This window comes from Mytilus edulis, chromosome 4, assembly GCF_963676685.1.
Source record: "Mytilus edulis chromosome 4, xbMytEdul2.2, whole genome shotgun sequence".
NCBI classification, from domain to species: Eukaryota; Metazoa; Mollusca; class Bivalvia; order Mytilida; family Mytilidae; genus Mytilus; species Mytilus edulis.
The window spans coordinates 58,713,811-58,727,820 of NC_092347.1; the positions used below are offsets into that span (position 1 = coordinate 58,713,811).

At 32.8% G+C, this 14,010-nt stretch overlaps 1 protein-coding gene across 1 annotated transcript in view; it reads right to left on the reverse strand.

Annotated features, from left to right (window-relative positions):
* Nucleotides 1–6,124: 6,124 nt before the first annotated feature.
* LOC139521458 (SCO-spondin-like) overlaps nucleotides 6,125–14,010 on the reverse strand; it is a 48,120-nt gene continuing 40,234 nt past the window's right edge. The window contains exons 29-32 of the mRNA XM_071314933.1: nucleotides 13,713–13,883; nucleotides 10,584–10,780; nucleotides 9,570–9,735; nucleotides 6,125–6,355 (exon numbers count right to left, since the gene is read on the reverse strand). Of these exons, the coding sequence (XP_071171034.1) occupies nucleotides 6,276–6,355; nucleotides 9,570–9,735; nucleotides 10,584–10,780; nucleotides 13,713–13,883 (614 nt within the window). The 3' untranslated portion in view covers nucleotides 6,125–6,275. The remainder of the gene's footprint in view (nucleotides 6,356–9,569; nucleotides 9,736–10,583; nucleotides 10,781–13,712; nucleotides 13,884–14,010) is intronic.

Here is a 14,010-nt window from a genome sequence, read left to right on the forward strand (position 1 = left end):
GCCAACTTTTTTTTCCTTCACTGTTTTTTTGTTTCCCAAGATGTCGCTTAGATATATGGTATATGATATCGAACAGTTAATACGCTTCTGAAACTGACACCGCGTAACAAAAAACTTTACCTTGTAAGAGTTATCTCCCCGAACACTATTTTTCTTGTTATCTCTAAGGCTTCGCAACCGTATAAGAAAACGACAAATTTATTTTTCCAAATTGTTCGTTAAATCCTCAGAATGTTCTGTTTTATTTTGACCGAAGCTATCCGGAGACTCCATATGAGAGTTATCCCCCCTTTTGTATATGATATAAGTGAAATGCATTTCTAACTGGTAAACCATAAGTGATAGAGACCTAGGGTCTTTTGATTTAAGATCCTTGGTCCAAAAAAATGAAAATTAGGTCAAGGTCAAAGGTCAAGGTCAAATTCTAAATTTTGATTTTGGCTTATTTTCACATATTTTCATTAACCTTATAAGATATCGACAAATTATTTTTACTAAATTGTTAGTTGCGACATGTCGTAACTAATAAATTTTGGTTGCAAGGGTGCGTAGACAATAAATGGGAGTTTTCGCCCCTCTTATATTTAGAATTATGCGTAAATTGATATTACTCCTGAACCATACATATTAGGGAACTAGTGTCTTTTGATTTGAGATGTTTAGTCTATGACCTTGAAATTGAGGTCAAGGTCAAAGGTTAATTGGACGTTCTAGATTTTGACCTTTGCTTTAAATTCATATTTATACATCCTAAAGCCATAGGAACTGACATTTTCAACTGATTTTTAATATTTTCTTATCAAAATAGATCTTTATTAGTTGAAAGACCTTCAATTGTTCTTTGAACAATTGGTTTTTAATTTGTTTAATAGTTTGTTGTTTATTAATTTATTCAATAAAACTGTTAGTTTAAATTTAGAAGGTTAGCTCTGCAAATATAGTCGGTATATATAGAATCCGGGAATATCTCTTTTTAAGCGTTGATACTTAATATAAATGAAGGATTCTAGCAGATTGCTTTGTCAGATGTAGATCTGCTAGAAGTATAAAGGTGCATCTCCGTCCGACATTAGTTCTAAATTGCTTGATGTACTGTAGGATGATAGACAACATTATTGACATGACAAAATGTGAACCAACTATAAATTAAGTGAGGCGATCATACCATATAACCGTCAACAATGACAAAACCGATACCGTATCGTCAACTATAAAAGGTCCCGACGTACTTTGATTTATTTATTTTTACACTCAAAAGATAATTATCTTTCAAATTTAAATTATGAGCAGTTCTTCTTGTTTTATAATAAGAGCTGTTTTGTGCAATTTAACTCATGCCATTATTGCATCAATCGACCGAAAATGAAGTTGTAATATAATATTTCATAGGAAGTACTGCAGCCGGTTCTTCTGTCTGATCGTCTAACTATACGACGAGTTTTAACGTGTGTACACTTTCTGATCTGTCTGTCTGCAGTTAGTGTACATTTGCCGATACTTCAATTTTTATCTCTCAATACATTGAAGTAAAAAATGTACAATAGGGACATGCTTATACAAATAAGAAGACAAATGACTAAACGACTATAGGACCCATACCGCATAGTAAGCTATGAAAGGCACCTACATGACAAATGCAAAAAAAACTTAAACTTACGGCCTGATTTAAGTACAAAACAATGAACAAAATACAAATATGATGAACAATAGCAGAAGACACCGTTAATTACAAGCCCTTTTAACAGCATGTGAACGGGCGTTTTCTTGTTTTGGTCTATTACATCCAGTTTCATATACAAAAAGAATACATGTACAACCAATTAAACAAACTAACGTGTGACAATGCTGCATCTATTGGTAATAGTTTGCTTAAATTCAAACCAAAAACGACACCATAATATTTTTTGAAATCTTTTTAACGGAATTTTATTGACAGTTTTTCTTCATACACATACAATATTATATGTTTTTAAAATATCAATTAAAATCGGCTTTTTTTATGTACCAATTTCAAGTCCAGAATAGGATGAGACACTCTCTTTACTTATTATTCTATTTACGAATAGGGGTGTTATACGACCTTGTCCACCAATGAGAGTCTCGCACATGCAGTCGGTTTTGTTATTTCATTGATAGTCTGTTAAATTTGGCCTTACAATGACAATTCTCCGTAAAATTTGGAGGCTGCCAAATGCTAAGCAAGAAAAGAATTCAAGATAGTATTATTTACTTCGAATTCATTATCAATAAATGAAAATAAATGTTCTCGTCATGAAAAATATTGCACAGGCTGTACAACACGCCGTAGTAATGACTTTTGTGTATGGATTTCAACACCAGACCAGATTCGGCTACCATACGCGCCATAGATTTTGTTAAATTTTTCTCATTAATTACGGGTTCATACGTTTTCTCATTTCTTTAAGTTTCATTAAAATAACATTTGGATGTCATAAATGTGCAAAAAATATTTGCCGCTGTACGTTAAGCAGCTACCAATACTCATGATTAGCTATTGCAGGTCGTTTTGTTCCGAATTTTATTTTTCAGCATGTTACAGTTTAAGCAACGAATAGTAAGATAGATCCCAATTCCTTGAAATATTTCTTTCTCTACGCTGAGCAGATTCCGCTGGGCCGTGCAGCGTTTTGCAGTTATTCAGTGCCAGACTTAAAAGCTCCACAATTCTTGATCCGTCTTTCCATGTTATACTGTCAGTACTTTCTTTTGTGTCTATCACCATTTCTTCAATTTCGTCATGCAAAATTTTCTTGACCGTTTCCGACATTTTGTCAGAAGAAAAAATCCCCAAAACTGTACAACATCAAATCAGAAATTATATAAAAATCAAAAGGGTACTTAGTTTAATTATTAGATATATTAACTAGTCGCCATAGTCTAATCATTAAATGCTGAAAGCATTTGTGATTTATTATCCGAAAAACTGGAAAAAAGCCTCATTTTTTTATGAATAAAAACTCCATAACTCCAAAAATGTAAATGTTTCATAAAAGTTGGTAAAAGCGTGTTTGAGTTATTGTCCAAAAAACTGGAAAAAATCTCCTTTTTTCAATATAAAAATTCATAACTAAAAACGTAAAATCTGAAATTTAAAAAAAAATTGAAAGGTAGCTTAAGTCAACAGATTTAAACAGTTCACTAAACTGTCATAAAATTTTGTTTAAGTGTTTATGAGTGATTGTCCGAAAACTGGAAAATCCCCCCTTTTTTAAGCATAAAAATTCATGACACGGAAACGTAAAATCTGAAATTTATAAAAATCAGAGCATACGTCAATAGATTTAAACAATTCACCAAAGTCTCATTAAGTTGATGGAAGCATTTTAGAATTAGTCTCCGAAAACTGAAAAACTCCCCCCTTTTTAAGGAAAAAAAAATCATAACATGGAAACGAAAAATTTGAATTTTATAAAATCGAAAGGGAGCTTACGTCAATAGATATAAACAATTCGATAAAGTTCCATAAAAGTTGGTGGAAGCGTTTTTTATTAATTGTCCGAAGTGTGGACGACGGACGGACAACGGTATACCATGATATGTCCCGTTTTAGACGGGCGTATACAAACAAAGAAACAAGTTATAAAAAATGCTAAACATATAGTACAGATACAAGCGTGCTCGATGTTTGTGATAGAGGGGGAGGGGTGCGAAATTGCTGCGAGTTTTGTTTATCCAAAATCGATTTTACATATGTCCGTTTTTTACAATCAATATTTCACAAATTAAGTTAAGAATAAGGAATCAGTGAAAAAACTATGTAAATTAAGTATTTTTTTTATTATCCTACATTGAACTTTTGATGTTGTCCCTTACTTTGGCTTTGTGAAAGCGTCGACCATGTGCATTATACGCTGTCATAATTGCAGAAGTTGAAACACTATGTACAAAAATGTATTTCCGTTGGTGCCCCCACCCTTTTGTGGGGAAAATTTGGTTGATTATATAGGAAATCGACGAAGCATGACTGGACCCCCTTAAGGTCAGTCAGTGCCACCCCTTATGAAAAGTTCTGGATCAACCACTGCTGCTGTCGTAAATGATGGTAGCGAGGGTTAACTGTCGCTAATGCTTTACCAACCCTAGCTTCACACACGTTGATTTCTTTGCTTGATAAATGTAACTACTAGTATTTGTTCCATGTACATGATGCATACGGTTTGAAATTCGATCATTTGTGTCGATCTGTGTCGATCTGTTATTTTTTCCTTTTTGTATTTCAAAAGAAGATTGTCACTGACTGAAACCCCTTTTTTGTGTCGACATATTTGTCCTATAATACTCGTTTTGCTTTCACATATTGAAGATGTAAAATCATATTAAAGACATGATAATAGAATGTACATAGTACAGAACCTCGGGGGAACTGTTTCATGTTGTTGAAATACTATTCACATAATTATTATATATTCTTTGCTACATTTTGTTTTCGGTAAAAGCAAATATAAGAAGTCTTTCATTCTTTATACATTTACCACACATACATGCATGCAAGTTAATTTCATATTTTCCTTTATAAGATGATTGCTTATTTGAAATTCTGCGAATGAAATTGTGAATATCATAAGTTTCAAAATTATGAAACGCTGTACAATGTAGAAAAATACAAAATTGAAAACATATACTAGCACAGTGATCAGAATAATTTAACATCTACACCCATCCCTCCCCATCCCTTTCGAATCGCGAACCCTGCTCCTTGAGCATGTACAGAAACTGACATGGACAATATCTAATATTCTAATATTTTCTCTTCTTTTCTAACATGTTTGACACATTCAGCCACGATATGGTTCAATGCTACTTCGTCTACTCCGCATCGCCTAGTAATTCCATTTTCAGAACAAAAACGACTTACGGAAAGAAAAGACAAAGAAAAACAAAAGTCAGATAGATAGACAGATAGCAAGATATATACAATGAATGACAGATTGATAAATCGATCGACAGATAGATATAAACACGTAGCTACAAAGACAGCTATATACATTGTATATAGATAAAAAGAAAGAATGATTCTTTGTGGTCATTATCGTACTTGTCAGTGTACCATTCTTGTTCGGAATTTGTTGATACCACACATAGTTCACACACACACACACAAACACACCTTAAAAAGATCTTCAAGACATATTGCGCTTAAAACAAGACAAAAAAAAAAACGGAAATAGTAAAACATTTACTAAAAAGGGAAAACAATTTAAACATTTAAAACGCCTACATTGAAACAAATTACATTTCGTTCCCATTATTACAGATTTAAATAATGAACATTTTTCAAATTTGAATATTGCACAGTAAAATGAAAATTGAAAAATTGGAGCATTTTTCATTTTTCAATATTAATCGTCAAATTGAAAAATGCTCCACGTTGGAGCATTTTTCATTTTTCAATATTTGAAGACAAATTGAAAAATGCTCCACGCTTGAGCATTTTTCATTTTTCAATATTGTAAGTCAAATTGAAAAATGCTCCACGTTAAATCATTTTCCATTTGTCAATATTGTAAACTAAATTGAAAAATGCTAAAGGTCAGTATTTTCAATATTTGCTTTTAAGAATGAGATTGAAATATGTTTTGTTTTCTAAAGCAAGCAAATACAAATGTTTTAATAATTTTAAACTTTTGACAAAATAAAATCATTTTTAACAGAAAGTTATTGTTATTTGTTTCAATATCTTCGTTAAATCAAAATTATAATTTTATGAAAATAACAAATTTCAAAACTCATAGAGAAAATGGTTTTTCGAAAGTGATTTCTATAGGTTTTGTTACATTTTTCAAACCAACTACCTTTAAGATTTGCAGAGCAAATTTGAAAATTTATTTTTCATTTTAAAATGAAAAATGTTTGGCGTAAATGTACACGGACGTTTCATGTTAAATTGTTTTAGAAAACAATTTTTAATGATATTTATTATGTTATAAATGCATTTTTCGAGGATTTTTGTTGTTCGTTCTTTTTAAGAAACGCACTGTAATATTAATAATATAGCAAGCAGTTGCAGATCAGTACGAAAAAAACCTATCAATTGCATAGAGATATGTGCATAAAATACATCAAGATATGTGCATAAAATATGTATCAGTTTCATTGAGCTACATTCAAGGATATATTTGCGCTTTATTTTTTCATACAGTTTGATGTCTAGGACTTTTATATACAACTCAATATTTTCAACTAGTTGACAAAATAGGTTAAATCATATATAAACGATATAAGCCATGTATCTCATTATATCATTATCAAGTTCATTAATACCACAACACTGTCAACATCATCCTTATTGTTCCAATCATACATACAACAGTGACCAGTGATATGGTCGATATTTCTGAAACAGAGTAAACAATTATATTGAATTTCCGTCTCCGGATAAAATTTTAAAGCCCTTAATGGAGTTCAATCTACCATTTTTACTACAGTCTACCAAAGAGTAAAATCACAGGACAAAATATGAATAGCCTTTTTACCGATACGTTTATTTTCAAACCTAATTTCAGTGATATTTCAGGATAGCCCCAAAACGTTGAAAAGTATCTAATTCCCATAAATTATATTTATGTAACGGTTTTCACATGTTAATATAATAGAAAACTCGTCTCATCTGTAAGTTAACGACTGCGTCCTATTTTAAGTATTTCATTTGAGTGATGAATTTCATTATGGGTGATGTTTGAATAGCAAGAGACGTTTATCATATTGCCGCATTGTCAATACTTGTTGAATTGCATTATGGGTGATGTTTAAATAGCAAGAGATGTTTATCCATGTTGTTGCATTGTCATAACTTGTTGAATTGTATTATGGCTGATGTTTGAAAAGCAAGAGACGTTTATCCTATTTTCCGCATTGCCATAACTTGTTGAATTACATTATGGGTGATGTTTGAATAACAAGAGACGTTTATCCTATTGCCGCATTGTTATAACTTGTTGAATTGCATTATGGGTGATGTTTGAATAGCAAGAGACGTTTATCCTATTTGCCTCATTGCCACAAGTTGTTGAATTACATTATGGGTGATGTTTGAATAGCAAGAGACGTTTATTCTATTGCCGCATTGTCATAACTAGTTGAATTGCATTATGGGTGATGTTTGAATAGCAAGAGACGTTTATCCTATTTCCTTCATTGCCACAACTTGTTGAATTACATTATGGGTGATGTTTGAATAGCAAGAGACGTTTATTCTATTGCCGCATTGTCATAACTTGTTGAATTGCAATATGGGTGATGTTTGAATAGCAAGAGACGTTTATCCTATTATGCATTGTCATAACTTGTTGAATTGCATCATGGGTGATGTTTGAATAGCAAGAGATGTTTATCCTATTTGCCTCATTGACACAACTTGTTGAATTACATTATGGGTGATGTTTGAATAGCAAGAGACGTTTATTCTATTGCCGCATTGTCATAACTTGTTGAATTGCATTATTGGTGATGTTTGAATAGCAAGAGACGTTTATCATATTGCCGCATTGTCATAACTTGTTGAATTGCATTATGGGTGACGTTTGAATAGCAAGAGACGTTTATCCTATTATGCATTGTCATTACTTGTTGAATTGCATCATGGGTGATGTTTGAAAAGCAAGAGACGTTTATCCTATTATGTATTGTCATAACTTGTTGAATTGCATCATGGTTGATGTTTGAATAGCAAGAGACGTTTATCCTATTACGCATTGCCATAACTTGTTGAATTCCATTATGGGTGATGTTTGAATAGCAAGAGACGTTTATTATATTGCCGCATTGTCATAACTTGTTGAATTGCATTATGGGTGATGTTTGAATAGCAAGAGACGTTTATCATATTGCCGCATTGCCAATACTTGTTGAATTGCATCATGGGTGATGTTTGAATAGCAAGAGACGTTTATTCTATTGCCGCATTGCCACAACTTGTTGAATTACATTATGGGTGATGTTTGAATAGCAAGAGACGTTTATTCTATTGCCGCATTGTCATAACTTGTTGAATTGCATTATGGGTGATGTTTGAATAGCAAGAGATGTTTATCCTATTTGTCTCATTGACACAACTTGTTGAATTACATTATGGGTGATGTTTGAATAGCAAGAGACGTTTATCATATTGCTGCATTGTCATAACTTGTTGAATTGCATTATGGGTGATGTTTGAATAGCAAGAGACGTTTATCCTATTATGCATTGTCATTACTTGTTGAATTGCATCATGGGTGATTTTTGAAAAGCAAGAGACGTTTATCCTATTATGCATTGTCATAACTTGTTGAATTGCATCATGGGTGATGTTTGAATATCAAGAGACGTTTATCCTATCTGCCTCATTACCACAACTTGTTGAATCACATTACGGGTGATGTTTGAATAGCAAGAGACGTTTATCCTATTGCCGCATTGTCATAACTTGTTGAATTGCATTATGGGTGATGTTTGAATAGCAAGAGACGTTTATCCTATTATGCATTGTCATAACTTGTTGAATTGCATCATGGGTGATCTATATTGCTTCATGAGATTTGAACATTGGCCAGCTACTGTTGCACCTTATTTGTCATAATATATTGATAACCAGGATATATTAAGTGAAAAAGAAAATAAAAAACTTGCTTACAATTTAACGGAGGTCTACATTGTACATACTTAAGAATTGAAAAACCGAAAATAAATTCTCGAAAATTTATGTACTTGCACTTGCGAAAATATATACAAATATTTCAAATAATGTAAAGATAAAACATAAGACAGATCCCTGCACTACACATAATACATATACTACATAAAATGTAAAACAAAAACACCGTGCATAATTTTTGGAGTATAATCCATTTAATAATGTATGGATTATGAACTTCTAATTAAAAACAAAATTGAATGTGTTTAAAATACTTGAATGGCTAAGTTTTACTATAAAACAAGCATACGGACAGATTTATGTAAAAGAAAATCATTCATATTATTAAAATCTTTATAAATGCAATCTTTTTAATTGATGTCTTCCCGTACATTAATGAGCCGATATTTTCCCGTATGCAATAACATAAACAACAAGATCTCTCGTCAGAACTTCAGTCACCACACAGTAACACAGTGTGAGAAGAAACCCGTGATGAATGAATGTAAATAAACATGTACGGGAAGGTAAATAGTAATATCTGGTTCTCCAAGAATTGACAGCTCTAATGAAAAGTTTTATAATAACTTCCCAGTTAAAATGATAATAAAAAAGATATTTTATGGCTTTTAAATTCACTCATGTTCATTTGATCACGTTCTCTGTGTTGATTGTTTACCCATGTTACGATCCAACTAACTTTGGCAACAAACTCGGGAGTTAATTAGCTCAACAATCACAGAATGCATTTGATTTTTGATAATACGTTATAGATTCGTAATAAATGTAAAACAACCCGTACATACATGACTCAGTTTCGTATACTAGTATATGAATGCATTGGTATAATAATTATATATCACATTATAATTATAAGAAACTCGTTTTATATGGCTTTAAACTTTATGTATTGTTTACGAGTCTTTCAGAAGTTACTTACTATCAGCACCGCTAGGACAAGTCGCCAAAACATATGGATCACAACTGGCATATGACGTTGTCTCATCGCTGCCATCCTCGCAGTCTTCGTCGCAGTCACATTTAAATGCCTCATCAATACAAGAAATGGACCCATGCTGACATGAAAACCAACCCGTTGGACATGTCTACCAAGAAAACCAATACATTATTTAATAGACATTAAGGATAAATAATTGTATCATCTAAAACTTATGTTTCAATTTAAATCAGTTCAGACCAGTTTGATAAATTTTGATAAACCATATATTCATTTCAAAAATGAACTCGACATTTTCTACCAAATCATTTGATAACAGATTTTTTCAGTTTAGTCCAGGATGGTGCAAAATCTGTATTATTCAAATTAGCTGATTTTCATAGCTGAATACGGAAAAATTTGAAATGAGATAAAAAATAATGCAACAGATACATATTTTATTTAATCATCAGTTTTTATCAATGTCTGTAGTTTAGTGTGTTTTGTTTTCAACTTCCTTTTTACTCTTTTTTACACAAATGAACAATTCATAACATAAGAACAATAACATCAATAAATATAGAATAACCATACATTGTCTCGAAATATCAATGTTATTTGTACAAGGCTTAGAAACAGGTAGAAAGCGAGGCTGTGCCGAGCATTTCTACCCGTTTCGAGCCGAGTACAAATAACAGATTGATATTTCGAGACAATGTATGGTTATTCTTTATATACTGCAACTCTTATAACTGTTCTAAATGAAGTATTTAGGGTAAAAACCGTCATATTTTAATTGTGAGTGGACAACGTAAAATTGACGCGAACCTGTATGTTTTATTGACGTCATAAATAAAACTCTACGGAAACACATTGTCAACGTCATAAACAAGGTGATATACGGTCAGTGACTGTATATCACATATGAATATACGGTCAATGCATTTGACTGCTCAAATAGCACAGCTGCAGTATATATGTTTTTAGAAATACTACAACTTAACCACTGAAACCTACTTGTACGTATGCCCCATATCCTGACGTTGGACAAGCTTGTATGTTGCAGTAGCCATATTCGCTCGATGAACCACTACAAGGAAGTCCGCCATTATCTGGCCTTGGATCATCGCATACTCTCATTCTTGATTGACGACCACCACCACAAGAAACTGAACACACACCCCAAGACTGCCATTGTCCCCATGCCCCATCAACTGTTTGGAAAAAATTGCAATGCGTGAATACAATTATCTTATGGAAGAAAATACAGAAATAAATAAATATAAATAATTTAAGTGGGGTATTTTTCAGGTATTCCGTGGTTCGACAAAACCTATACCGAGTGCCAATGAAACACAACACTTGGTTTTTCAAAATTAAAATTTATATTAGAAATGATAATCTTTCAAAATAAATTGTTCTTGAAAATTAACAATTTTAACAATAGAACGATATCAAACAAAAATATTCATTGTCATCTTTCGGGCACAATAGGTAAACGAAACATCCAATGTGGAATCATCAACTCACAGACCTAACAAAAAATGTTACAACCCAGAGGTGCAGCGCAATCTCGACAGCGCCGTGGAATTGATCATCCCGGACGTTTAATGTGATCCCGAGGAATGTCATTACACTTGTCCCGCAAAGCAAACTCAAGCTGACTTTATGATATTGGTGGTGGTTTTCATCGTCTAAACCATGTCAAATCTGGTGCAAAATTTGCTCGATCGGACCAAAATCTGGCGAAAAGCCTGGCTGTTGGCCAAGGCGGGTGCCAAATGTCTATGTAACCACCACTGACGGTTTTAAGGTACATAATGAATGATTTTTGGTCTACAGAATTCAATGTTTACACCAGACGGCCGTTTAGATGTCACTAAGGAAAGACTGTGGTGCTCTTTATCAATTTCTGTGCAAATGGTGCTTTACTGAAATTGCTCCAAAGGTTCTACCGGGACTACTATTGAACTCTCGTGACCTTTGGACAGCCATCAGAGTCGATATCGGATATGTTAAAGACCAAATGTATCGGTCTTGCTGGGCGTTTCTTGCTTTTTGTACCCCGGGATGTGGCTTATCATTAAATGATTCAGTTTGGTTGAATTTGTGGATGTTTTTAGTTATTGTAGAGGCTACAACTTCAGTCTTCTCGTAATTGTATGCTGTGAAAGGCTTCATTGGATCATGCCAAATTTATTGACAATTAGGCCGGGAAAATTCACGATATTAGCCAAGCTTTAAATGACAAAATCGTAAAAATGGTGCGTATGTTGAAAAGCGGTGAACTCGGTTTATGTCCGTTCAAAATAACCCTTACTTCGCATTTGTTCCAAAAATCACTCAACCGTAAAGTCGTCGACAATTGTCTTAAAAGTAATTTTCAACCAACTATACAAAGTTCTAATATAAATAAAATTATAAGATTTTTTTGAAAAATAAAAGTGTAGCGTTTTCATTGGCACTCAGTATATATTTAAGCAAAGTTTTAGAATGTTAACACAAACAACCCCTTCCCCCTTATATTCCATATCATTAACCAAATCAGGCTGGCGTCCATAATTGTTCGAGGGAATAACTACAACAAAACAAACAACTCTTGGGCCAAAAGCTTCCTTGTAAGTGCAGCAGCCACCGATCAACAGAATCATTTAAGGAATAGTAAACTCTAAGATATATCCTCCTTTCACTGACGCTGCTGGATTGGTGTTCAAAAGAAACGAAAGATTTACATTATAAAACCGCCATTTATTTGCTGCCAATGGATAATAAAAAATTCTTATTTTTTAATTTCATTTAGCATCACAACTGACAGAACACATAACCCAAAACGCTATTGTCCAATTGCACGATGCTTCTGTTTTGTTTGAAATAATTATATCAGGATGTGTGAAAAAAACTTATCAAAGATACCAGGTCTACGATTTTGTACGCTAGATGCACTTTTTGTCTTCCCCTGACTTATCAGTGACACACTCAACATCAACACTGTTACAAGGCTAAGTAAGATACCAAGTTTAGTAGCATTCAGGACCAAAATTTCTGAAATATTTTTTTACTAAATCTAGTTACGGTAATCTATTTTTGAGATAGGAAATTCTTAGTATTTCCAACCATAAGTGCCGACTCCTGGTTTGGTTGTTCACAGTTTTCTATGGACGACAAGTTTAAAGATATTCATTTTTCAATATGGTATTGCCATTGACTCCATATGTTACTATCCAATAGTTTCCGCTCGTTTGAAAACAAAATAAGTTTTAGGCAAAGCGATTTAAAAACTTTTATATAAAAAAAAAGATGAGGTATGTCTGCTTATGAGACAACCGTCCACAAGAGACCAAAATGACACAAAAAATTAACAACTATAGGTCACCGTACGGCCTTCAGCTTAGTTTACATATATTAGTTTGTGATTATGTCAGTGCAAGTGGAACTATTAGTGATAGGTCAATGATAATATAAGGTATACAGATGTATATGAATTAGCCCATCGTATTGCGGCGGAAATTACCCTCACCCCTTTTCAGTCGCGGTTCATTGATTCTGAAAGTTTGCCATTATTTATATGTTAAAGTTTGTGATTAAATCATTTTTAGACAAAAGACTAATGTTAAATCAATGATATTTGTTATGCAGTTGTATTTGCATTTGAAAGTTTCTTTTCCATGGAGATTTTTGTGGCTCTACCCTCTCATCATGGATAATTGACTATGAAACTTTGACATAGTTTACAAGTGAAAGTCTGGGTTTGGTTTAGTTTAAAGGGAATTCACCACTTATGATAGGTCAATGGTATGTGGTATGCAGTTTTATTAGCATGTCATTTAATATTCCTATGGAGGTTATTTGGCCCTGCACCTTTAGTCATAGTTCATTGACTTTGAATGCTTTGCCTAGTTTACATGTTTAGATATTGCCATTTTAATTTCAATATTTGCATTATTCCATCAAAATTGAAAAACACGCAGTTTGTTCATTTTTGTTTTATTCTTTTAGTAAATTTAAAAGATCTTTTGTGGCATAACAATATTGATTAATATCAGAACGTTATCAGATTTAAAATCTCCCCAACCTAAAATCTTTGAAAAGAAATCAGTCATCTATACATGAATACTTTTTCACTTATCAAACTTGGTTGATACTTACCTATGCAACTTTGAGTATTGCACGATTGTGTTTCCTGACCATTGCCAGCGCAAGGTGCTCCATTATATTGTGCAGCAGGATTTGTACACGACCTAGTGCGATCTTGTGTTCCGCCATCACATGTTACGGAGCAACTCCCCCATGATAACCAATTTGACCAATCGCCATCAACTATATATCATAAAGGACAATACATAAATTTTTGTACACAGTAACATAACAGAATATAGATTAAAAAAGTAAGCTAGGAAAGATTCATTGACTCATGATCAATACAAGTATTTACAATTAAAAATGT